Source organism: Entelurus aequoreus, linkage group LG16 (assembly GCF_033978785.1).
Source record: "Entelurus aequoreus isolate RoL-2023_Sb linkage group LG16, RoL_Eaeq_v1.1, whole genome shotgun sequence".
NCBI lineage: Eukaryota > Metazoa > Chordata > Actinopteri > Syngnathiformes > Syngnathidae > Entelurus > Entelurus aequoreus.
Genome location: NC_084746.1, coordinates 24,362,917 through 24,390,648, shown reverse-complemented (window position 1 = coordinate 24,390,648; position 27,732 = coordinate 24,362,917). Strand labels below are relative to the sequence as shown.

Below are 27,732 nucleotides of genomic sequence, written 5' to 3'. Positions count from 1 at the left end.
TTAGCAACGGGACCTCACAGAGCTATGCTAAAAACATTAGCTATCCACCTACGCCAGCCAGCCCTCATCTGCTCATCAACACCTGTGCTCACCTGCGTTCCAGCGATCGACGGAGCGCCGAAGGACTTCACCCGATCATCAATGCGGTCGGCGGCTAGCGTCGGATAGCGCGTCTGCTATCCAAGTCAAAGTCCTCCTGGTTGTGTTGCTGCAGCCAGCTGCTAATACACCAATCCCACCTACAGCTTTCTTCTTTGCAGTCTTCATTGTTCATTAAACAACTTGCAAAAGATTCACCAACACAGACGTCCAGAATACTGTGGAATTTTGCGATGAAAACCGAGCTTTTTGTATTGGATACAATGTGTCCGAATACTTCCGTTTCAACGATTGACGTCACGCGCATACGTCATCATACATAGACATTTTCAACCGGAAGTTTAGCGGGAAATTTAAAATTGCACTTTATAAGTTAACCCGGCCGTATTGGCATGTGTTGCAATGTTAAGATTTCATCATTGATATATAAACTATCAGACTGCGTGGTCGGTAGTAGTGGGTTTCAGTAGGCCTTTAACAGTAAATATGACAAATTAGGTTGTTTATTTGCCGCCATGAGTCGAGGATTACTGACTTAATTTATATGTAAGTGGCTTTGATCTCTGGAGGGACATTTGGCCCCTTTTCACCAAAAGCTCAGGAACTTTTGGTTCCCGGATCTTTAGATTCCTGTAGAAGTGCGTGGGTTTGTGTTTCAACTGTATTTCACAGTTCAGAGTCATTTAGACAAATCAGGCTGATGACGTATGGAGGAGTGGTTTACTATATATTTACAAAGACACCATATAAATAAACAGACAATATTAGGTGGTTCTTTTACTAAAAGTAAAACATTTGAATACAAAGCAATCATATACAAAATGGTATGATTTAAAAAATAAAGTGTACCGAATTGTCCATAAAAAGTCAGGCTTTGGTCCAACAGTCAGAAAGTCGTCCTCTCGGTAAATGACAAATTCATGAGGGTCAAGCCATTCCTTTTGGTACATTTCCACTGTAAATAACAATATATATATATATATATATTACATGTCAGGATTTATCTCACGCTTTAGCCTCAGCTTGTTAGCATTAGCATTCTGTTCACTCGGGTTGAGGCTAATAACTACACAAATGGAGTGTCACTGACTACATTTACAACATATTAGTGCAGCTGGTAACCAGAAAGATCGTGCATTTTGTGATAAAAGCATGAAATTTGGTACACTTATAGCCGAAGGCATTATCAAAAGATTTGGATATGGAGCCACCATGAATTTTCAAAATGGCGCCCATGGCAGCCATCTTTCAAAATGGCTGTCAGTAACAACTGTTCGCTTATGAATGATGGATATAATATGATGTTTCAGACTTATTTACCATACATAGTACTTGGTAAATGTCTTTTGGATAATCTAAATGTGTCATTAAATATTCAAGATGGACACACCCTAGCGTAGCTCAGGCATTCAAGGCAGGCAAATTCACTGTCCAGAAGACCAAAAATGTGTTCTCCTCTATGGCCATTGACCAGGCCCATGAGCAGATGAATGCTTGCATTAAAGGAGATGGTGGTGCTGTGGGCCTTACTGCCAACCCATCTGCACTATTGCGATGGATGGTAGCAGGACCAGAAGTTGCACGATCCATACAGGAGTTTGAGATTGATTCCAAGAAATCAGATAACAGACGTCACCATGACCAAACAACAAGTGTTTGTACATCAAAGATGTACAATATTTGGTCAGTGCAATGGAACACTTTAGAAATCCATTTGAAGAGGAAAGCAAGGACTTGATTGTTCTCCACTCAAAGGAACTTGCTGGACCTTCAGCTGCTGAGGTAGTCAGAAAGGTGAAGCAGATAGGAAAGCACCAATTTGAAGCTTTCACCAAAGAACGCCTTGTTGAGAGAACAAAGACAGTGGACAACACCATACCAAGAAATAAGCTTCTGGTGTTTGGTACTTCAACCGTGAGGAGAGTATCAAAACCGAAACAGAAAATGGTCTCTCTCAAACAGGACATGGAGCTCTTTTCAAGGTTATTCATTGCTTGCCAGACCCGAGATGGAAACCTAGAGGAGTTCTTTCGACACGAGAACCAACCATGTCCACCAGCGCTTTCTGATGGGGGAGGTCTCCGACTGGGAGTGAAGAGTGATCTGCTTCCATGCCTGGAACAAGTTCCCAGTGCATACTCTGACAGTCCAAAGGTTACCTGCACCATTGTAGATGGGGCAGCCATCATCCAGATGCTGAAACCAAGTTCAGTAAAAACCTTCAATGACTATGCCCATGTGATTTTCATTCCATATTTGACCAGAAAGTTTGAAACTGTGTCCAGGCTTGATCTGGTGTGGGACCGCTACTTGTCTGACTCTCTGAAAGCTGCTACGAGAGCAAAGCGTGGCACTGGAATTCAGAGAGGTGTGGTAGGTGATGCAGCCATTCCCAGGAACTGGCAAAACTTTCTTAGAGTTGACAGCAATCAGACTGAGTTGTTTGCCTTTCTCTCGGAGGCTCTGCTCAGATGGTTTGTGCAGGAGGATAAACAGCTTGTCATCACAAGTGACATGGAAGTCCTTAGTAGGGTTGGGTATCGTTTGAATTCGAACGATTCCGATTCCGATTCCAATTTTTTGTTTCGATTCCGATTCCTGACAATTCTCGGTTCCGATTCTTTTAAGAGGCAGGGTCAAAAAAAAGTTTAGGATATTTTAAATGAGCTAGCTAACCTACAGTCTTTCTGAATGAAATAGTCTGACATTCTCCATCAATTTTAATTCTATTAACTTTTTATGAACTTTACTATACATTCCTCACAGGGCTGTTTTCAACTAGAATATAAATATAAAATCTATGAACTTGAATATAAATATTATAAATTATGAATACATTTTCCCAGGGGTACACTTTCCTCAAGAGAGCTTTATTTTTGAAAACCTCATGAAAACACATTTACACACACAAGTGTATGATGCTGCAGGTACTTAAAAATGTTACCGTGCTCCCACTGATGGGCTAACCTGGTGCAGAAAAGCAAATAAACAATAAGAAACAACTTGCAAAACCCAGTCCAGATTAGCAGCAGGTACAGTATAAAACCAGAGACAGTTCTTGTTTAGGAAAATGACCATATCTGCCTTCTCAGGCAGGATGCGTGAGCGTTCTGGACAGATAGTGTCTCCTGCTGTGGAAAATACACGTTCGCTGGGTGTGGAAGAAGCTTGAACGCATAAATAGGAGAAAGCTAGATCTGACAGCAAAGGATAAGTCTTTTGTTGGTTCCACCGGACCACCACCATGCAGCAGGGTCATCAGACATAAGTATCGGTGGAACGTCCTGGTACATCTGCAGTTCTCTCTCCACTCGTTTCTTGATGGACATGGAGCTCTGTTATTTCGCGGTTATTTCATTTTTTTTTTGTAAAGTAAAGCCACACTTTCGACCGCCGACGCCCGCTATCCATGCTTGAGCTTGACTGACTCGCTCGGCTATGCTAACACTTCCGGCGGTGGGCGCTTTTTCGTTGGTGCTCAGCGGCTTCTTCTTCCGGTTCGGCGGACATATTTTTTTTTCTTTTCCGGTCGGCGGACTGGGTATCGAAAATAGGAATCGAAATTTAAACTTTTGAACGATTCCGGGAGAATTGGAAAGTTAGTCCCGGTTCCAATCGATACTCGATACTCGATACCCAACCCTAGTCCTTAGCAAGCCACCTCTCCCAGATAGGACATCGATTGCTCCTTGCACGCATGAGGAAGCGGATAGTCACATGTTATTGCACGTAGCCCATGCAGCAAGAAACGGCCACCACAAAATTATGATTCAAACAGTTGATACTGATGTTGTGGTGCTGGCTGTGGCAGTGGCTCGGACTCTACAACCAGAGGATAAGCTTTGGTTGGCTTTCGGTACTGGTAAGAATTTTCGATATTTGGCAGCCCATGAAATTGCAGCAGGGCTCGGGCCCGAGAAAGCATGTGCACTACCAGTGTTCCATGCATTGACGGGTTGTGACACTGTGTCAAGCTTTGTTGGCCATGGGAAAAAGACTGTATGGGCTGTATGGTCTGTGCTTCCAGAACTTACACATGCCCTGTTGAAAGTGTCTTAAGCCCCAGATGACATACCACAGGAGGTAATGGCCACAATTGAGAGGTTTGTTATCTTAGTCTATGACCGAACCAGCACATGTACAGAAATCAATACGGCAAGGAGGAAGTTATTTGCAAAGAGGCACAATGTGCAAACAATCCCCCCTACCAAGGCTGCCCTAGAAGAGCATGTTAAGAGAGCTGTATACCAAGGAGGGCACGTGTGGGGTACAGTCCTGGTGTCAACACTAGAACTACCTTCACCGTGCGAATGGGGCTGGTCAAAGTCACCTGAGGGGGACTATGAACCCTTCTGGACATGTCTACCAGATGCAGGCCAGTCAAGTTATGAACTTGTCTCATGCAATTGCAAGAAGAATTGTGTTGGGCAGTGTAAGTGCAAAAAATCCCACTTACAGTGCACAGCCCTTTGTGTATGTGAAGGCAGTGTGACTAGTCTTCCCTGTGATAGACCCTAGATTTCCCTTGCTTAACATGAGTATTTTGAGATAGAAAGAAGATTCTTAGAAATTCCAAAGTTCCCAATTCAAATTCTGCATCAAGATAAATGTATAATTAAACAGAGATCATCCATATCTAACCAGTTGGCGGCCATTTTGAATTTTCAATGAAAATGTTCCACTATCCAAAAGACATTTACCAAGTAGTATGAATGGTAAATAAGTCTGAAATATCATATTAAATCCATCATTCATAAGAAAACAGTTGTTGCTGGCGGACATTTTGAAAAATGGTTGCCATGGGCGCCATGTTAAAAATTCATGATGGCTCCACATCCAAATCTTTTGAGAATGTCTTTGCCTATAAGTGTACCAAATTTCATGCTTTTATCACAAAATGCACAATTCCTTTATATTTTGGAACTAACCTCTTGTACTATATATAGTTAATATTTGATGTTATTTACCTTTGTACATGTGTGTGCGGCCTCCTTTTTCTCCATATTTATCCAACAACATCAAAGTAGTAAGCAGCTGATGCTTCAAGTCCAACTTCATACTCCTCCTTAAATACGTTTAAAAGAGTCCGTCCACTCCCCGTAGCTTCGCGTAACAAAATTAAGTTTGTAAAATAATAAACAACAAAGACTTAAAGACTGCGGCTGAGTAAAAACACATTCCAAAATAGTTCCACTGATCAGCGTTCTTCAGCACAAGGTTGCCCCACAAAAGTTCCTGCATTTCGAAAGCTCATTTCGTTCTTCTTACTCTCCGTTGTCAAGTTTGTTGTAATAGAAATACACACGCATTTAAAGGCCTACTGAAATGCGATTTTCTTATTCAAACGGGGATAGCAGGTCCATTCTATGTGTCAGAATTGATAATTTCGCGATATTGCCATATTTTTGCTGAAAGGATTTAGTAGAGAACATTGACGATAAAGTTCACAACTTTTGGTCGCTGATAAAAAAGCCTTGCCTGTACCGGAAGTAGCGTGACGTCACAGGTTGTGGAGCTCCTCACATCTGCACATTGTTTACAATAATGGCCACCAGCAGCGAGAGCGATTCGGACCGAAAAAGCGACGATTTCCCCATTAATTTGAGCGAGGATGAAAGATTTGTGGATGAGGAAAGTGAGAGTGAAGGACTAGAGGGCAGTGGAAGCGATTCAGATAGGGAAGATGCTGTGAGAGGCGGGTGGGACTTGATATTTAGCTGGGAATGACTAAAACAGTAAATAAACACAGGACATATATATACTCTATTAGCCACAACACAACCAGGCTTATATTTAATATGCCACAAATTAATCCCGCATAACAAACACCCCCTCCCCTCCCCCATCCCGTCCATATTACCCGCCAATACAACTCAAACACCCGCACAACACAGTCAATCCCACAGCCCAAAGTACCGTTCACTTCCCCAAAGTTCATACAGAACATATATTTCCCCAAAGTCCCCAAAGTTACGTACGTGACATGCACATAGCGGCACGCACGTACGGGCAAGCGATCAAATGTTTGGAAGCCGCAGCTGCGTACTCACGGTACCGCGTCTGTGTATCCAACTAAAAGTCCTCCTGGTAAGAGCCTTTGTTGTCCCAGTTCTCCACAAGCCAATGGTAAAGCTTGACTGTCATTTTTCGGGAATGTAATCAATGAAACACCGGCTACGTGTTTGCGTTGCTGCAGCCGGCCGCAAATACACCACTTCCCACCTACAGCTTTCTTCTTTGCTGTCTTCATTGTTCACTGAACAAATTGCAAAAGATTCACTAACACAGATGTCCAGAATATTGTGGAATTTTGCGATGAAAACAGACGACTTAATAGCTGGCCACTGTGCTGTCCCAAAATGTCCTCTACAATCCCTGACGTCACGCGCAGACGTCATCATACCGAAACGTTTTCAGCAGGATATTTAGCGCGAAATTTAAAATTGCACTTTAGTAATCTAACCCGGCCGTATTGGCATGTGTTGCAATGTTAAGATTTCATCATTGATATATAAACTATCAGACTGCGTGATCAGTAGTAGTGGGTTTCAGTAGGCCTCTAATATAATGGCAGTTGTGTGTTTGAAAAATAATTTTAAGAACACCCCCAACAGTGTTCAACCATTCAGCTTTTAACAGCAAAGCACACCCCCGATAAGGTTATGAGTCACTTGAAAAAGTCCCACCTAGCTAGAAGGATCTCCAAAAGGTTCCTGAAAGACAATCTATCTACCAACAATAATCATTTTGGTGGAAACACGAGGGGAACTTTTTTTTACTGTGTCAATGGGGAAACTTCTGCAGTGGAAAAGGGTCTATTGAAGTGGCTTTGTTCTCTGGAGGGACATTAGCTGATAACGGAAAAATGCTACAGTGCCTCGAGGACGTTTTAGTCCGTTTGTCGCTGTCAAATTTGTGGGACACTGCTACAATATGTCAACATGCATTATCAGGATATAATTTAGAATTAAAACTTCCATCATTGGCCAAATGTATATTGTGAAGGACTCTCGCCGTCGTGCGGGTTCGCAGGACCATCAAGGACAAACATCGCTGCGAGCAGGTTTTGACTCCTTTATTTTTCAATAAAGTTGCCTTCAGTTCGGGTCGCTTTTCAGATCTCGCCTCTCCAACTGCTCGCTCTTCCGGTCGCTTTTCAGCCGGCCGCGTCTTCGTCATCTGCGTCTTGCTCTCTGTCTCTCTCGCTCCTCATGCACCTCTGGCTCTCCACCTCCTTCTGCCCCGTCGCTCTCGCCCGCCGCCTTTTTAAACACTGAAAAGGGATCACTCAATTCTGCCCAGCTGCGCGATCCACACCCGTTAGTTCAACGATGAAGACACAGCGGCAGGACATGGACCAGAGGACCAGGTCTCGGCGCAGGTTGGTCGCTGCAATTTCGGGTGGGAAGATAAGCCTCTGGCTGAGGTCTACCCGCATTTCCCAATCTCTGGCTGCGTTCAGTGGGCCTAAGTCTGGAGGTGATGGCTTGGTCCGCCATTTTTCTCCTTCCCGGATTAAAGTTGTTTTGCAAGGAAAGGTAGCCTAAGCATTTAGAGGCATGGCATTGGTGACTACTTTCTTGTTCTCAAGTTTGGCAGCCAAGCACTTCAGTACCTGGTTGTGACGCCAGGTGTATCTCCCTTGAGTCAGACTGGTCTTGCAACCCACCAAGATGTGTTTGAGGGTTGCTGGGGCTGTACACTGGAGACAGGCTGGTCCTCTCCATACCAGAGATGTAGGTTGGTTGGAGAGGGCATATATATATATATATATATATATATATATATATATATATATATATATATATATATATATATATATATATATATATATATATATATATATATATATATATATATATATATATATATATATATATATATATACACATACAAACCCTGTTTCCATATGAGTTGGGAAATTGTGTTGGATGTAAATATAAACAGAATATCATAATGCACCACACATTTTCGATGGGAGACAGGTCTGGACTGCAGGCGGGCCAGGAAAGTACCCGCACTCTTTTTTTATGAAGCCACGCTGTTGTAACATGTGCTGAATGTAGCTTGGCATTGTCTTGCTGAAATAAGCAGGGGCGTCCATGAAAAAGACGGCGCTTAGATGGCAGCATATGTTGTTCCAAAACCTGTATGTACCTTTCAGCCTTAATGGTGCCTTCACTGACGTGTCAGTTACCCATGCCTTGGGCACTAATACACCCCTGTACCATCACAGATGCTGGCTTTTGAACTTTGTGTCGATAACAGTCTGGATGGTTCGCTTACCTACTCAGTGGCCTAGTGGTTAGAGTGTCTGCCCTGAGATCGGTAGGTTGTGAGTTCAAACCCCGGCCGAGTCATACCAAAGACTATAAAAAAAATGGGACCCATTACCTCCCTGCTTGGCACTCAGCATCAAGGGTTGGAATTGGGGGTTACATCACCAAAAATGATTCCCGGGCGCGGCCACCGCTGCTGCCCACTGCTCCCCTCAGCTCCCAGGGGGTGATCAAGGGTGATGGGTCAAATGCAGAGAATAATTTCGCCACACCTAATGTGTGTGTGACAATCATTGGTACTTTAACTTTAACTTTCTTTTTTTTTTCCCCTTTGGTCCGCATGACACGATGTCGAATATTTCCAAAAACAATTTGAAATGTGGACTCGTCAGACCACAGAACACTTTTCCACTTTGCATCAGTCCATCTTAGATGATCTCGGGCCCAGAGAAGCCGGCGGCGTTTCTGGGTGTTGTTGATAAATGGCTTTCGCTTTGCATAGTAGAGCTTTAACTTGCACTTACAGATGTAGCGACAAACTGTATTTAGTGACAGTGGTTTTCTGAAGTGTTCCTGAGCCCATGTGGTGATATCCTTTAGAGATTGATGTCGGTTTTTGATACAGTGCCGTCTGAGGGATCGAAGGTCACGGTCATTCAATGTTGGTTTCCGGCCATGCCGCTTATGTGGAGTGATTTCTCCAGATTCTCTGAACCTTTTGATGATATTATGGACCGTAGATGTTGAAATCCCTAAATTTCTTGCAATTGCACTTTGAGAAACGTTGTTCTTAAACTGTTTGACTATTTGCTCACACAGTTGTGGACAAAGAGGTGTACCTCGCCCCATCCTTTCTTGTGAAAGACTGAGCATTTTTTGGGAAGCTGTTTTTATACCCAATCATGGCACCCACCTGTTCCCAATTAGCCTGCACACCTGTGGGATGTTCCAAATAAGTGTTTGATGAGCATTCCTCAACTTTATCAGTATTTATTGCCACCTTTCCCAACTTCTTTGTCACGTGTTGCTGGCATCAAATTCTAAAGTTAATGATTATTTGCAAAAAAAAAAAATGTTTATCAGTTTGAACATCAAATATGTTGTCTTTGTAGCATATTCAACTGAATAATGATAAATGGGTTATACTTGTATAGCGCTTTTCTACCTTCAAGGTACTCAAAGCGCTTTGACAGTATTTCCACATTCACCCATTCACACACACATTCACACACTGATGGAGGGAGCTGCCATGCAAGGCGCTACCAGCACCCATCAGGAGCAAGGGTGAAGTGTCTTGCCCAAGGACACAACAAATATGGGTTGAAAATGATTTGCAAATCAATGTATTCCATTTATATTTACATCTGACACAATTTCCCAACTCATATGGAAACAGGGTTTGTACTTTTTTTTAAATCCATTTTTGAAAATTATGAATTTATTAAGAATCGCGATTTGGATGTTGGATCGACTTTTTGCACACCCCTATGAATATATTTTATTCCACCTGTGCTGTGTCAGGTGTGTCGTGGTATTGAACCCTCTGATGTGCGGCGGCTGCTGTGGTTCTGTCTCAGGGGTTCCTGGGTATGATGGCTCCTTGGGCCCATGCTTGTGGGCCCTTAAGAGTCACAGTCGCTGTGGCCCGTAATCACGCAGATCCTGAAGATAGCGTTTTCTCACCTGGATCCTCCATGCTCAGCCACATATGACTATTACTGTGTGTGTGGTGGGGGATGGGAATGAGGTTTGAGGTTGTCTTTACGTCATGTTTTTCAAAGTAAAGCGCTTTGTGCTACATTTTGTACGTGAGAAAGTGTGACAGAAATCAAGTTTGATTGCATGAATCACTAATTGTCTCCTCAGAAGCTGATATGAACGTTTTGAAGAAGCTGGAGTTCACACAAAAGCTTTTTTTTTTTGAACAGGTTTCATAAAAACATTAAAATCTCTCATGCATCAAGTTAAATAAAGTTCAGTTGATGACAAAAAGAACAAATACTAAAGTAAATCTTAACTGATTTTTTTTTTATACATGAAATGACAGTTTGATTTCATAATTTTATTTATTTTAGTGGAAATTAGTCTTCAGTTTTGAAGCACCAAATATTCCTGCACTAATTCTTTGTACATTGAATTTTTACATAGAGTTTTTCAACACTGAATTTTAACACAGAATTTTAACGCAGGGAATTTTTATACAGAGAATTTTTATACAGATAATTTTATACAGACAATTTTTAAACACATATTTCACTCACAAAATTAAGTTATGTTGACATTTTCATTAAATAAAAATGTGTTTATTTTTAATTTAATATAACAAAAAAATCAGTGCAGATATTTTTGTTGCTTCAAAACCCACTTCCAGTCATCCATCCAGCCATCCATTTTCTACTGCTTGTCCCTCTCGGGGTTTGCGGGGGGAGCTGGAGCCTATCCTAGCTGCATTCGGGCAGAACACTTCCAGTCAATTAAATGAAATGATGAAATAAATGGAATGAAAATAAATAGTCAGCATAATTTGATGAAAAAAATCCACCTGACAAAAAAAATGTACTAAAGAGTGAAATAAAGTTTTAGTGACAACATCAGAAAAGAGCGTTTGTAAGATGTTTGCTCCTCCTTCTTGTCTTCAGTCTGCGAGATGTTTCTGCAAACAAAGACAACTTTTATTTAATTCCAGGTGATGAAAGCTGAGTCCATGTCTGACCTTCATGTGAAGATGGATCCAGTCCAAGAAGAAGGTGACGTTGCTGTAAAGTTCTCCTCTGTTGGACTCCCCGCAGCCTGCTGACCAAACGTGGTCTCCCAGCAGCCACCACACTCCCCCCATCTGCCACACCAGCGGACCCCCGCTGTCGCTCTGAAAAACACATCAATGTTCTTCCCCTTTCTCTGGCTGCACACTGACTACTACTACTAAAGTGTCTAAAATGTCTAAAGTGTCCATACTTGCATAGCAACACACAGAAATACACTAAATATGTTCTTGTTTCACCATAGACACTTCTGCACATTGCTCTCAAACTCAAGGCCAGATATGCCTTGCCACATCATTTTACCTGGCCCGCCACATAATTGTAGCTGGCCCGCCACATAATTTATCTGGCCCGCCACATCATTTCTTTGGCCCGCCACGTCATTTAAACTGGCCCGCCACGTCATTTGATTGGCCCGCCACATCATTTCATTTGGCCCGCCAAGTCATTTTACCTGGCCCGCCACATAATTGTAGCTGGCCCGCCACATCATTTATCTGGCCCGCCACATCATTTATTTGGCCCGCCACGTCATTTTAACATGGCCCGTCACATCATTTGATCGGCCCGCCACATCATTTCATTTGGCCCGCCAAGTCATTTTACCTGGCCCGCCACATAATTGTAGCTGGCCCGCCACATAATTTATCTGGCCCGCCACATCATTTATTTGGCCCGCCACGTCATTTAAACTGGCCCGCCACGTCATTTGATTGGCCCGCCACATCATTTCATTTGGCCCGCCAAGTCATTTTACCTGGCCCGCCACATCGTTTAACTGGCCCACCTTGTCACTTTATCTGTCCCGCCACATAATTTTATTTGGCCCGCTACATCATAGTATTTGGCCCGCCACAACATTTTATTTAGCTCGCCACGTAATTTATTTTGGGAGATGTAGTTCAGTGCCATTGAGCATTATTGCTAGCATTGATATATTTATTTCATATTTTTTCTTTGCAATATTTACACCTTGGCAGGTGTCTCTCCAAGTGTGTGCAAAAAGAGGTTTAAACATATTGACGTGTGAAATAAACAAGTCAATGTTTGCTGTTTCCACTTCTGTGGTGGTGTTGAGTGAGTAAGGATGGACGTTCACAGGTGTGGTTAAGTGTATTTGTGTTGTTATAGAAAGTACGCCAACATTAATATCTTACCCTGCACATTTGTGATGCCGGCTCTGCTCGCGCGCCACAAAACATGTCCTCCGATATGGTTCCTTGGTGAGAGGCAGACGTGTTGCACGCTTCCGGTCCCTCAAGAAACACCTGAGCCTGCAGCAGGTACCACCCGTCTGGACAGGTGCCATGATGTCAGCACTGTTGCAGATGTGTGCCATTCATCAAACAACTCACCTGTGTCAAGTCCGCCCCCCATCACTGCAAATATTACAATTATATTTGTGCTGTAAAAATGTTCCTTTGTGTCGTTACTATTTCTGCTTCTTCTGAAACCAAATAAAAACCAATACAAACTTGCCCCATTCCTTTTTGCTGCTAATTTTCTTTGTCTAACTATTTTACTTTTCATGTTATAAATGTTTAACTACTCATAAGAATCCTCATCACATAAAAACTATCAGTTTGACAAATACATGGTTTGCAGCACAAACAGACGGGACGCGTTTAAAAATATTTTGACAAGGTGGTGCTGCTATGAATAACAACACGTTAATAACATAACTTTCTATAACGTTAACATAAAAAATATAACACATTAGTAACATAACTATAAAATGTTATTAAAATAAAAACTAACACATTATAAATAAATGATAAATGGGTTATACTTGTATAGCGCTTTTCTACCTTCAAGGTACTCAAAGCGCTTTGACAGTATTTCCACATTCACCCATTCACACACACATTCACACACTGATGGCGGGAGCTGCCATGCAAGGCGCTAACCAGCAGCCATCAGGAGCAAGGGTGAAGTGTCTTGCCCAAGGACACAACGGACGTGACTAGGATGGTAGAAGGTGGGGATTGAACCCCAGTAACCAGCAACCCTCCGATTGCTGGCACGGCCACTCTACCAACTTCGCCACGCCGCCCCATTAGTAACATAATTACAAAATGTTATTAAAATAAAAACTATAACACAATAACATAACTGTAACACGTTAATAACATAAAAACCATAAAAAGTAACATAACTATAACATGTTAACATAAAAACTATAACACACTAATAACATAACAATAACACACTAATAACATGACTATAACGTTCATAACCTAACTATAACCCGGTAATAACAAAAACTATAGATGTTAACACAAAAACTATAACATGTTAACATAAAACTATAAAATGTGAACATAAAACTATAACATGTTTATAACAAAAACTATAAAATGTTAATGACATAAAAACCATAACATGTGAAAAACATAAAAACGATAACACGTTAATAACATAAAAATATAACACGATTATAACATAAAAACTAAAATTATAACACTTTAATGACATAACTATAAAATGTTAATGACATAAAAACTAATATGTTAATAACATAACTATAACATGTTAAAAACTTAACTAAAAAGTGTTAATGACATAACAACTATAACACGTAATACCACAATAACTATAACACGTTAATAACATAACTATAAAATATTAATGACATAAAAACTATAACATGTTAATAACATAACTATAACATGTTAAAAACTTTACTATAAAATGTTAAAGACATAAAAACTAACATGTTGATAACAACTAAAACATGTTAATAACATTACTATAAAATGTTAATGACATAAAAACTATGACATATTAATAACATAACAATAAAATGTTAATGACTTAAAAACTATAACACATTAATAACACAACTATAAAATATTAATAACAAAAAATATAACACATTAATAACATAACTATTACATGTTAAAGACATAAAAACTATAACACAATAACACAAAAACTGTAAAATGTTAATGACATAAAAACTAACGTGTTAATAACATGACTATAACATTTCAAAAAATGTAACTATAAAATGTTAATGACATAAAAACTATAACAAAATAACACAAAAATTGTAAAATGTTAATGACATAAAAACTAACATGTTAATAACATGACTATAACATTTCAAAAAACCTAACTATAAAATATTAATTACATAAAAACTATAGCACATTAATAACACAAAAACTATAAGATGTTAACATAAAAACTATTACACAATAATAACATATATTCTATAACACAAACATAAAAACCATAAAATGTTAACATAAAAACTATAAAATGTTAACGTAAAATTAATAATACGTTAATAAAATCTAAAAATATAACACTAACATAAAAACTATAACACGTTGATGAGATTAAAAACTATAAAAGTTGTACAAAAAATGTTTGCAGCACAAAAATTGTTATTTAATATTTTCGATGATAAGGGGGCGGGGCAATGTTAAACAGGTGTACTCACCTCCATGTCCTGGACCTCCGTATCCTGTAGTCCACCCCATTAGAGGGAGGGACAAGTTGAGACCAACATTTGGGAGGCAAACAGGACCAACATGACTCGAGGCTACACACAAAATAAATATATTTTTTATAAAAACTACAATAACATCAATAAATGGATAATTTTTAGTTATTGTTCCTACTTAAAGGTGCCATATGTAATAATCTGGCCAGAAATGGTACTGCAATCACGGTCAAAATTCTGTGGACAGTGGACATTTGTTGCTATATCTTCCTGGGAACCAACGTCCTCTGTAGGGGACATTTGTTGCTATATTTTCCTGGGAACCAACGTCCTCTGTAGGGGACATTTGTTGCTATATCTTCCTGGGAACCAACGTCCTCTGTAGGGGACATTTGCTGCTACATCCTCCTGGGAACTAACGTCCTCTGTAGTGGACATTTGCTGTTATATCCTCCTAAGAACCAACGTCCTCTGTAGTGGACATTTCCTGCTATATCCTCCTGAGAATTAGCGTCCTATGTAGTGGAGATTTACAGCAAATGTCCACTACAGAGGACACTGGTTCTCAGGAAAAGGCCAGGTTCAAGCATTCAATCAAAGGTCATGTATCCTTAATCACAAATATATCAAAGGTTCATCCCTCAGTGTCGGAGCAGAAAAGAGCTGGGATAAGCAGAAACCGTGTTCAAAGGTCACATGACAGACGAGCACCTGAGAAGTGGAGAGGTGAGCTGAGTCTCATCAAAGCGATGTCATTCCTCTGAGTGTTGGCGTCAAAGTCTTCATGGACGACCAGCAGACTGACAGAGGCAGCAGGTGTGAAGAGAAGGTCCTCAGGACGCAGCACACCTGCGTACACGGACCAGTCTGCAGCGCTGGAGGTCCTAGGAGGAGACAGAGGTGAGGTGCACGTCCATCAGAGGAGCACCTAGTACGTCTGTGACCACTCACATGAGCGCACAGTGGGCCGCCGTGACGACCCACCATGGGGATATGATGGCTCCTCCGCAGCGATGGGTGCCGGCCACCTGCAAACTCACCTGCCAAGGCCACGCCCCCAACGAGGCCTGCTGACTTCCAGAAGGCTGGCTGGAGTTGACTCCTGCACAAGCTGAGAAGATGCAACACTTCCTGTTTGCCTTTATGCCAGATTTAAACCTTCAGACTCTTCACTTCATAGTTTAACCTCATTAAAGTTTGATGTTAGCCAATCAGCTGCGGAAGATCATCAAATATAGAAATATTTAGATCAGTGCCTCTATGTCACCATAGTGCCAATTCAACCAATCCTACTTCCTGTTCCTGCCTACAGCGCTAAGCCTTCTGGGTAATGTGGTATACTTCCTAGTTGACATGTATTTATATATTTATTCAACATTTATTCATCCAAGGTAAGACAATTAAGAAGATCATTTAATTTGCAATGCTGACCTAGCAAAGAGGCAGCATTCACATGTTAGAGATGTTGAAGTGTGATGATAATCTCTAATGTACCAACACAAATGAGCGCGATAGTTTGCTGTCAACAGTTCTTTCTATAATTATTATTATTTATAATGAATTAAAGCAGTACAGCGAGGGTCTGAGTATGTGCTTTTACTGCCACCTAGTGTCTACTTTTAAGTCTGTGTGCATCAATACAGTGTTTGATGCTAGTAAGTTTGGTGTGTTGCATTTCAAAATAAATATAAAAGACAAATTGATAAATGCAAAATTAATTCATTCAAATGTGGAAGAATGCATTAAATTGTTCATAATTACCAACATACAACCAAGCAAATGTGTTCATTTTATGACCCATATATTTGTTTTACGACAATAAGCGATCTGCCTTTGTTCCTGTGTTGGCGAGCTGCGCGTCTCGTCATTTCTTGTTCCCTTGCTTCCCGGACTGCCCTTTTGGATTCTCGACCTCCCGCTTGGACACAGACCTTCTGCGCCACGCTTAGCCCCCGACTACTGCCTGCCAACGGACTTCCTTCATTCCTTGTCCCTCCTCTCGTTCAACATTACGGTAACACACTACAGCTAATCACACACATAGCCTCACACACACACACTCTTGGTTTTTGTCACACTCCATTTCCTTAGTTTAAGTATTATTGTTTTGTTATATATATATATATATATATATATATATATATATATATATATATATATATATATATATATATATATATATATATATATATATGTATATATATATATATATATATATATATATATATATATATATATAATAAATCATAGTGCTTTACTTCCCCCTTGTGTCTGTGCCGTCAACTCCCTCTGTACACATAACAATTATACTTTTAAAAAACATAGTATACGGAAAAACTAAATAATATAATTTCTAGAATATTATTAATTACTAAACTCCATCCATCCATTTTCTACCGCTTGCCCTGTTCGGGGTCGAATTATTTTAGTATGATAAATTTTAGTATTTTATGTGTTAATTATTTTGAAATATATTACACAATTTATTTTATGGAATACTGCTCCCCGAAGTATCTCTAGATATTTTCTAATCCAAATAATTTCGTACATTTTGTAATAATAAGTAATAATAATAGTAATAGAAACAGTAATAATAATAATAATAATAATAGTAATAATAACAATTGCAGTAGTAACAATAATAGCAATAGCATTAATACTATTAGTATAAATAATAATATTAGCAAAAGCAACAATAGAAATAATAATAGCAATGATAATATTAGTAATAATAATGATATTAGTAATAATAATATTAGAAATAATAATAATAGTGATAATAACTAGTAATAATAACTAGTAATAATACTAGTAGTAATAATACTAGTAGTAATAATAATATTAGTAATATCAATAATAATAATAATAATAATAATAACAAACAATAACGATGATAATAACAAACAATAACGATAATGATAAGTAATAATAATAATAATAATAATACAACAAACAATAATGATAATAATAACAAACAATAATGATAATAATAAGTAATAATAATAATACTAATAATAACAATTAGTAATAATAATAATAATAATCCAGTGTGTACCCTGCCTTCCGCCCGAATGTAGCTGAGATAGGCTCCAGCACCCCCCGCAACCCAGAAAGGGACAAGCGGTAGAAAATGGATGGATGAATAAAAAAATAAATAAAAAAAATAAAATAATAATAATAACAGTAGTAGTAATAATAATAATAATAATTGTGATAATAATAATACAAATACAAATATTACCTGTACATTGCAGCGTCACCACGGTGTCACCTGGACACTGACTGCTGCAGCAAAGAAAAGCTAGTTAGTTAGCTAGTTAGTTAGCTAGCTAGTTAGTTGTATGTCACAAATTGCCCACCCAGGTGCCAGCTGTTGCACGAGGGGTACATGGGGGTTGGTCTGGGATGTGGCCATGAGGAGTCCTGGCTGAGACAGTTCTTCACTGGAACCTGCCAGAACCTTGGTGCTCCTATCAGAGACGGACGTGAAAAGTTGCTGGAAGAGTCCAACATAGACGCCTGCTCACCCGCTGTAACCCATGTCCCGGCAGCTGGCTCTGGACAGCTCAGGCGTCCAACCGTGAGAACAAACACTCCGCCATCTTTCCTGGTTGTAGACTTGGAGCAGGAAGTTGGAACCATGGAGCCTCACTGAGCTCACAAAGAAAGCAAACACTGTCGAACGTGCCGATCAGTAGACAGCCATCTTGCATCTTCTTACCGCAGCCATCTTCATCCTGGCCGTGCGGACAGTCCCTCACTCCGTCACACCACTGCGACGCCCACACGCAGCCGGCGCCTGCAGAACATTGGACTCCGTGGATGCAGCGGGACGAAACTGACAAGGACGACATGATGTCAACATTAACAACTGCAATTAACATGAAGCCTGCTAGGAACCAACTAACTTAGGGGAGCGGCTCCACACTGCGTATAAACACACACAGTTAGCGGCTAGTCACTCGTCAGCCGGGGAAGTACAAACCCAAAACCCAAAACCAGTGAAGTTGGCACGTTGGTAAATAAAAACGGAATACACTGATTTGCAAATCCTTTTCAACTTATATTCAATTGAATAGACTGCAAAGACAAGATACTTAACGTTCGAACTGGAAAACGTTGTTATTTGTTTTCCAAACACAGTATTAACTCATTTGAAATTGGATGCCTGCAACATGTTTCAAAAAAGCTGGCACAAGTGGCAAAAAAGACTGAGAAAGTTGAGGAATGCTCATCAAACACTTATTTCGAACGTCCCACAGGTGAACAGGCTAATTGGGAACAGGTGGGTGCCATGATCGGGTATAAAAGCAGCTTCCATGAAATGCTCAGTCATTCACAAACAAGGAAGGGGCGAGGGTTACCACTTTGTGAACAAATGCATGAGCAAATTGTCCAACAGTTCAAGAACAAAAATTCTCAACCAGTTATTGCAAGTAATTTAGAGAATTCACCATCTACGGTCTGTAATATCATCAAAAGGTTCAGAGAATCTGGAGAAATCACTGCACGTAAGCAATGATATTACGGACCTTTGATTCCTGCATCAAAAAGCGACATCAGTGTGTAAAGGATATCACCACATGGGCTCAGGAACACTTTAGAAAACCACTGTCAGTAACTACAGTTTGTCGCTACATCTGTAAGTGCAAGTTAAAACTCTATTATGCAAAGCGAAAGCCATTTATCAACAACACCCAGAAACGCCGGCAGCTTCGCTGGGCCCGAGTTCATCTAAGATAGACAAATGCAAAGTGGAAACGTGTTCTGTGGACGTTGTGTCCTCCGCAACAAAGAGGAAAAGAACCATTCAGATTGTTATAGGTGCAAAGTGTAGAAGCCAGCATCTGTGAGGGTATGGGGGTGTATTAGTGCCCAAGGCATGGGTAACTTACACATCTGTGAAGGCACCATTAATGCTGAAAGGTACATACAGGTTTTGGAGCAACATATGTTGCCATCCAAGCAACGTTACCATGGACGCCCCTGCTTATTTCAGCAAGACAATGCCAAGCCACGTGTTGCAATAGCGTGGCTTTATAAAAAAAAAGAGTGCGGGTACTAGACTGGCCTGCCTGTAGTCCAGACCTGTCTCCCATTGAAAATGTGTGGTGCAATATGAAATGTAAAATACGACAACGGAGACCCCCGGACTGTTGAACAACTTAAGCTGTACATCAAGCAAGAATGGGAAAGAATTCCACCTGAAAAGCTTAAAAAATGTGTCTCCTCAGTTCCCAAATGTTTACTGAGTGTTTTTAAAAGGAAAAGCCATGTAACACAGTGGTAACAATGCCACTGTGCCATATTTTTTGCAATGTGTTGCTGCCATTAAATTCTAAGTTAATGATTATTTGCAAAAAAAAAAAAAGGATTCTCCATTCAAACATTAAATATCTTGTCTTTGCAGTCTATTCAACTGAATATAAGTTGAAAAGGATTTGCAAATCATTGTATTCTGTTTTTATTTACATTTACACAACGTGCCAACTTCACTGGTTTTGGGTTTTGTAAATCAAGTATCAGCCAGAAGGGATCGTCTTTTGTGATCGATAACATTCCTTTTCTCAAAAAGTGATTATTGTCCTTCAGTAGTAATAAAAATATTCATTCAGACGTGTACGCACAGTAGTAGGCCAAGAGGATTCCAACCAGCAGCAAGAAGATGAGCAGGCAGAAGCCAGCGGACAGCATCCTGGTGACACACCTGTGTTTCAAACCTCACACACAAAACAAACCTTTCATTCCGAGAGCAAAGGTGGAAAGTTTAAAGCTATTTATTTCATTTAGATTATAATGTATCGACACACTTTAATTCTAGATTATGAAGATTTGTCCATTATTTGTCGTGAATTAATCGCATCATCTGCACACTTTGAAAAAATTCTGTTCTATAATTTATAGATCATTAAAAAATTATATTTAGATCATGGAAAAATTCTATATGGTTAATTATTCAATACTTTGAGACATAGAGAAAAATAAATAATTATATCATATATAGAGGATAAAACAAACAAACAAACAAAAAAACAATACGCAATTAAAAAAATACTGTTATTCTTATGACAAAAACAAATATTTCAGAAAGAAAATAAACGAAAAAAATGTTTATGTTCTATAATAATTAAAAATTCTAATTGGTTAATATTTTTTTTCTAAAATATATATTTTTGAAACACAGCAAAACTAATAATTATATCATTTATAGAAAATAAACAACACAACATTGAACACAATGGAGTTGACAAAATAATTGTTATAACAAAATAGAGCAAAAATAAAGTTTGTTCTATAATTTACAGACCATAAAAAAATCTAAATGTTTAATCAATGTTTTTAAAAAAAAGATAATTATACAGTATATTTTACAGAATATAAAACTAAATAATAAAATGCAAAATTGAACTAAATAAAGACTACAAAATATTTTTTTTCAAATAAAGCAGGGTAAGTTCATGTTCTGTAATTTATTAATCGTAATAAAAATCTGAATGATCAATCAATATTTGTTTTCTAAAATATTTTTGAATCATTAAGTGAAACAAATAATTCTATCATTTATAGGGAAATAAAAAAATACATTACAAAATTGAATAAAATAAAGTTGACTAAAGGTTGTTTTTTTTTTATAACAAAATAAATATTTTAGGAAGAAAATAAACAGGAAAAAAGTTGATGTTATCAAATTTAGAAAAAATCTAAATGGTTGATGCTTTTTTCTAAAATGAATATTTTTGAAACACAGCAAAACTAATTATTATATCATCTATAGAAAATAAATCAACAATACAAAATTTAACAAAATGGAGTTTACAAAATAAAATGTATAACAAAATAAAGCAAAATAAAGTTTGTTCTATAATTTACAGACCATAAAATAATCTAAATATTTAATCAATGTTTTTTTTAAATAAATATTTTTGAAACAATACAAAAAAATAAAAATTATATATATATATATATATATATATATATATATATATATATATATATATATATATATATATATATATATATATATATATATATATATATATATATATATATATATATATATATATCTTTAACTTTTATAGAAAATAAAACAAACTATTACAATGCAAAATTGAACCGAATAAAGTTTTCAAAATAATTATTTTTACAAGAAAATAAAATATTTTACCAACAGAATAAAGCGGAAATAGTTCATGTTCTGTAATTTATTCATCGTAAAAAAACCCCTAAATGATTAATCAATATGTTTGTCAAAAATGTTTTTGAATCATCAAATGAAATAAATAATGATATCATTTATAGGGAAATTAAAAACATTTAATTCCAAAATTGATCAAATAGAGTTGACAAAATATTATTTTGATAACAAAATAAATATTTTAGGAAGCAAATAAATGGAAAAATGTATGTTTTATAATTTATAAAAGAAATGGAACAAAAAGTTCACAACAAGCATTGTGCACTTTTTTTTGCATTTAGATAAATATTTGTGAACTTAATTATGATCTATTTAATAAAACATTCTAAAGTTCTATCGATGAATGAACTGCAAGAAAATTAAGCAGATAAGAGTAAAAAAGATAATATTCAGAATACTCTGCCTTTTTACTAAATTTTTACACCAAATAAGCCTTTTTACTTACATTTCTGCCAAACAATTCCTGTAGATTTATTTCAATAAAATGTCTGGATTACATTTTCTAGATCAATATTGAACAAACAGTAATTCTAAATGTCATGCATATATGAGGGATGACATCAGAGCATCTTGATTGGACGCTGAATAAGTGATGTGGTGACATCACTGCAAGGACAATGAATAAATAAACCTTAATGTTTGTGAGTAAAAGGTTAAATATGATGTATTTATGAAACATATTCATCTTCACAAATGTAATAGTTGGAATACACCTTTAATGTTTGTGAGTGAAATATGATGTATTTAAGATTAAGATTAAAGATCAAAGTACCAATGATTGTCACACACACACTAGATGTGGTGAAATTTGTCCTCTGCATTTGACCCATCTCCTTGGGGAGCAGTGGGCAGCAGCGGCGCCGCGCCCGGGAATCATTTTGGTGATTAACCCCCAACTCCAAAACCTTGATGCTGAGTGCCAAGCAGGGAGGTTATGGGTCCCATTTTTATAGTCTTTGGTATGACTCGGCTGATGAAACATATTCATCTTCATAAAGTTAATAATTGGAATAAACCTTTGTGTCTGGGAGTGTTCTTGAGGTCAGGTGAAGGACTGGAGGTCAGATAGTGAACAAACTGAGGCTTCAACTCAAAGTGCCCTGGAAGACGTGTCTTCTCTGCGGCGTCGTGGCGCAAACGGTCGCTGGGATCCAAACTCTGTTGGTGGATTAGTACAAGTGTGAGTGAGAACTTATTTATCCAAGAAAGTATCAGAGAGATGAAATAATCTCTTTCACGGGAGTCCTGCTACAAACATTCTAAAGTGGCTTTAGTGCAGTGAAATATGAAACATTTGCTTTCATTTTCACAACCATTAGGAAAAAGGATCCGAAAGTGTGATCAAAGTGTTAAAAATAAGTCATATATTAACAACATATTTTTACAAAGAAAACCCTGTTGTTTTATGGTAAAAACAGAAATGGAAATATTTGATGTGAAGTCATTTGAGTTTTAAATAGGTCAACAATTCATAACATTGATTTTAATTCATTAAATGACAATAAAAGTAAAAAAAAAAAGAAAAATCTTTTTTTATTTATTTTTTTATTGACATCCAGCATCATGCATTCACATCCATTACATCATATTTGCATACATCATACATCTATTGTCTGCCCTAAAAATATGTCAAAATACTTTTTTGTTTATATCCCAATGAAAAAAAAAAAAAAAGAGAAAAAAACAAGACTAAGGGTATTGGAGGTCAAAAAGGATTCCACAAATAAAAGCGTTAAAAATAAACCATATATACAGGTGTTTATTTTATTTTTAACACTTAAGTCTGGAGATCATCTTCAGATCTGTCGATTATAAGTTGGATAATTTTTTGAGCAATGACAGTTTTAAAGAGAAAAAAAAAGCCTGCAAGGCAACTTTTGTGTTATTGGAGTCAACATTGCAACTTTTTCTTGTTACATTTCACTTTTAATCATGGTATTTTAAAAATGTGCTGCGGGCGGGTTCAATGTCTTGCCCAAGGACACACAGGCAGTGCCTGGGATGGCACCAGAGCCACTAAACATGTAAAAGTGTGGGTCTCTGCAGGTGTCATTTCAGGCTTTTGAATGCAACTTCAAACTATTTTAATGTCCGACTGCAGATGGGTATTATACCAACGTGTGTACAGACAACATTGTAAACATTTAACAATAACAATGTTGAATAGTTTACACTACCGTTCAAAAGTTTGGGGTCACATTGAAATGTCCTTATTTTTGAAGGAAAAGCACTGTACTTTTCAATGAAGATAACTTTAAACTAGTCTTAACTTTAAAGAAATACACTCTATACATTGCTAATGTGGTAAATGACTATTCTAGCTGCAAATGTCTGGTTTTTGGTGCAATATCTACATAGGTGTATAGAGGCCCATTTCCAGCAACTATCACTCCAGTGTTCTAATGGTACAATGTGTTTGCTCATTGGCTCAGAAGGCTAATTAATGATTAGAAAACCCTTGTGCAATCATGTTCACACATCTGAAAACAGTTTAGCTTGTTACAGAAGCTACAAAACTGACCTTCCTCTGAGCAGATTGAGTTTCTGGAGCATCACATTTGTGGGGTCAATAAAACGCTCAAAATGGGCAGAAAAAGAGAACTTTCATCTGAAACTCGACAGTCTATTCTTGTTCTTAGAAATGAAGGCTATTTCACAAAATTGTTTGGGTGACCCCAAACTTTTGAACGGTAGTGTATATTAGCCGAGGCCAAAGTAAGTGTAATCATAACAATAACAATGCAAGTAAACGCTATAAACATATTTTTCATTACTGTAGTATTTCTAACCATTGTAATTGGAAGGTGAATAAAAATTAATTAAAATGGACTCAATATTATTTTGTTAGCAAAAACTGCACTTAAGTAAACTTTCCCTCAATTGGAAAAACTGTTTGTTTTGTTGTCTTTTCTGTATGCATTTTTGAAAGCCTGCGGACATCATATTTAATACTTTTAATGCCATTTAATCCATTGAATGACTTTTATTGCATTTTAATGACCAGCAGAAAGGTTTTTTTAGAAGAGTTTCAACAGGACAAGATGATATATTGAAGGTTTAAAAGTGACTTACCAGACTGGTGCTCATGGTTCCTTTAGAGATGGAAATATGAACATCTGAGTGGCTCGACTTGTCTGCACGCCACACCTCACTTCTTCTGAGGTTTGCTCCTCTTTGTTCACTTGTCTAAACACTCCACCTGCTCAAACAGCCGGGTCCTACAAGGCGTGCAGTTTGACCACACTTTGCTTTATTTCACCTAACAACACAACATTACAGGCCAAGCACAGAGGAAGGATTTCATTGACATCAAGGTTGCATAAAAACATTCATTAAAATGTTATTTTCCCATATAATACAGAGCGGTGGATACATATCATACCAGAGCGTATGAATTGGGGTCTACACCCACACCTGCCAGCCCGCAAAGTGTTTTTGGGGTCATGGCTTGTTGGATGAGCAGATTGACCTGGACGCCCACGCTCAACACCAAGCCGCCCTCCACTCCTTTCTTGTTTACTTGTGTGTGATGTCATGTGCGATACAAGCAGTCCTGCAGCGTGTTTACTTGTGTGTGATATCATGTGCGATACAAGCAGCCCTGCAGCGTGTTTACTTGTGTGTGATATCATGTGCAATACAAGCGGTCCTGCAGCGCATTCACTGGTGTGTGATATCATGTGCGATACAAGCAGTCCTGCATTGTGTTTACTTGTGTGTGATATCATGTGCGATACAAGCAGTCCTGCAGCGTGTTTACTTGTGTGTGATATCATGTGTAATACAAGCAGTCCTGCAGCGTGTTTACTTGTGTGTGATATCATGTGCGATACAACCAGTCCTGCATTGTGTTTACTTGTGTGTGACATCATGTGCGATACAAGCAGTCCTGCAGAATTTACTTGTGTGTGATATTATGTGCTATACAAGCAGCCCTGCAGCGTGTTTACTTGTGTGTGAGATAATGTGCAATACAAGCGATCCTGCAGCGCATTCACTGGTGTGTGATATCATGTGCGATACAAGCAGTCCTGCATTTTGTTTACTTGTGTGCGATATCATGTGTGATACAAACAGTTCTGCAGCGTGTTTACTTGTGTGTGATATCATGTGCGATACAAGCAGTCCCACAGCATGTTTACTTGTGTGTGATATCATGTGCAATACAAGAAGTCCAGCAGCATGTCAACTTGTGTGCGATATCATGTGCGATACAAACAGTCCTGCAGCGCGTTTACTAGTGTGCGATAACATGTGCGATAGAAGCAGAACTGCAGCATTTACTTGTGTGTGATATCATGTGCGATACAAGCGGTCCTGCAGCATATTTACTTGTGTGTGATATCATGTGCGATCCAAGCGGTCCTGCAGTGCGGTCAATTGTGTGTGACATGTGAGATACAGGCAGTCCCGCACCGTGTTTACTAGTGTGCGATATCATGTGCAATACAAACAGTCCTGCAGCGCGTTTACTTGTGTGTGATATCATGTGCGATACAAGCAGTCCCGCAGCATGTTTACTTGTGTGTGATATAATGTGCAATACAAGAAGTCCAGCAGCATGTCAACTTGTGTGCGATATCATGTGCGATACAAACAGTCCTGCAGCGCATTTACTAGTGTGCGATAACATGTGCGATACAAGCAGAACTGCAGCATTTACTTGTGTGTGATATCATGTGCGATACAAGCGGTCCTGCAGCATATTTACTTGTGTGTGATATCATGTGCTATCCAAGCGGTCCTGCAGTGCGGTCAATTGTGTGTGACATCATGTGAGATACAGGCAGTCCAGCACCGTGTTTACTAGTGTGCGATATCATGTGCAATACAAACAGTCCTGCAGCCTGTTTACTTGTGTGTGATATCATGTGCGATACAAGCAGTCCCGCAGCATGTTTACTTGTGTGTGATATCATGTGCAATACAAGAAGTCCGTCAGCATGTCAACTTGTGTGCAATATCATGTGCGATACAACCAGTCCTGCAGCGCGTTTACTTGTGTGCGATAACATGTGCGATACAAACATTCCCGCAGCGCGTTTACTTGTGTGTGATATCACGTGCGATACAAGCAGTCCCACAGCATGTTTACTTGTGTGTGATATCATGTGCAATACAAACAGTCCTGCAACGTGTTTACTCGTGTGTGATATCATGTGAAATACAAACAGTCCTGCAGCGTGTTTACTTGTGTGTGATATCATGTGCGATACAAGAAGTCCCGCAGCATGTTCATTTGTGTGTGATATCATGTGCAATACAAGAAGTCCGGCAGCATGTCAACTTGTGTGCGATAACATGTGCGATACAAAAATTCTCGCAGCGCGTTTACTTGTGTGTGAAATCATGTGTGACACAAGCAGTCCTACAGCATGTTTACTTGTGTGTGATATCATGTGCAATACAAACAGTCCTGCAACGTGTTTACTCGTGTGTGATATCATGTGAAATACAAACAGTCCTGCAGCATGTTTACTTGTGTGTGATATCATGTGCGATACAAGCAGTCTCGCAGAATGTTTACTTTTGTATGATATCTTGTGCGATACAAACAGTCCTGCAGCGCATTTACTTGTGTGTGATATCACGTGCGACATCAAGCAGTGACATATGAGCAGATATGATACAAAGCAGTAATAGGTGTAACTTTGTATCGCCTGATGTTGAGCTTCCTCTTCCGAGTGTCGTTGTTGCGCTGCAGCAACATGGAGCACATGGCGAACACCTGCTGCATGACCGCATCTTGTCGCGAGTCATCCTTCCCTCGTGTATTGGTACCAGCCTTTTTTAATTTATTTTTTAAATTACAAATATAACAGAACTACATCAGCAGATACAATATATACACATATGATAACAGTATGTAACAATAACATTAACATTTTTTTTCCGGGAAATCTGTTTTTTGTCCTTCTTTCCTGGTGTCTTCCCGGTCGTGTTTTG

The 27,732-nt window shown here is 38.6% G+C and overlaps 1 protein-coding gene across 1 annotated transcript; it reads right to left on the bottom strand.

Moving 5' to 3' along the window:
• Positions 1-10,607: 10,607 nt before the first annotated feature.
• LOC133631458 (transmembrane protease serine 2-like) lies at positions 10,608-27,523 on the bottom strand. The gene is made up of 13 exons (XM_062023659.1): positions 27,437-27,523; positions 22,803-22,944; positions 18,313-18,429; positions 18,119-18,242; positions 17,951-18,061; positions 17,833-17,873; positions 15,543-15,702; positions 15,303-15,475; positions 14,589-14,690; positions 12,496-12,519; positions 12,298-12,434; positions 11,092-11,244; positions 10,608-11,031 (listed from the first exon to the last, which is right to left on the bottom strand). The coding sequence occupies exons 1-13, from the start codon at positions 27,521-27,523 to the stop codon at positions 11,014-11,016; spliced, it is 1,389 nt and encodes a 462-aa protein (XP_061879643.1). The 3' UTR covers positions 10,608-11,013.
• Between the last annotated feature and the right edge of the window lie 209 nt (positions 27,524-27,732).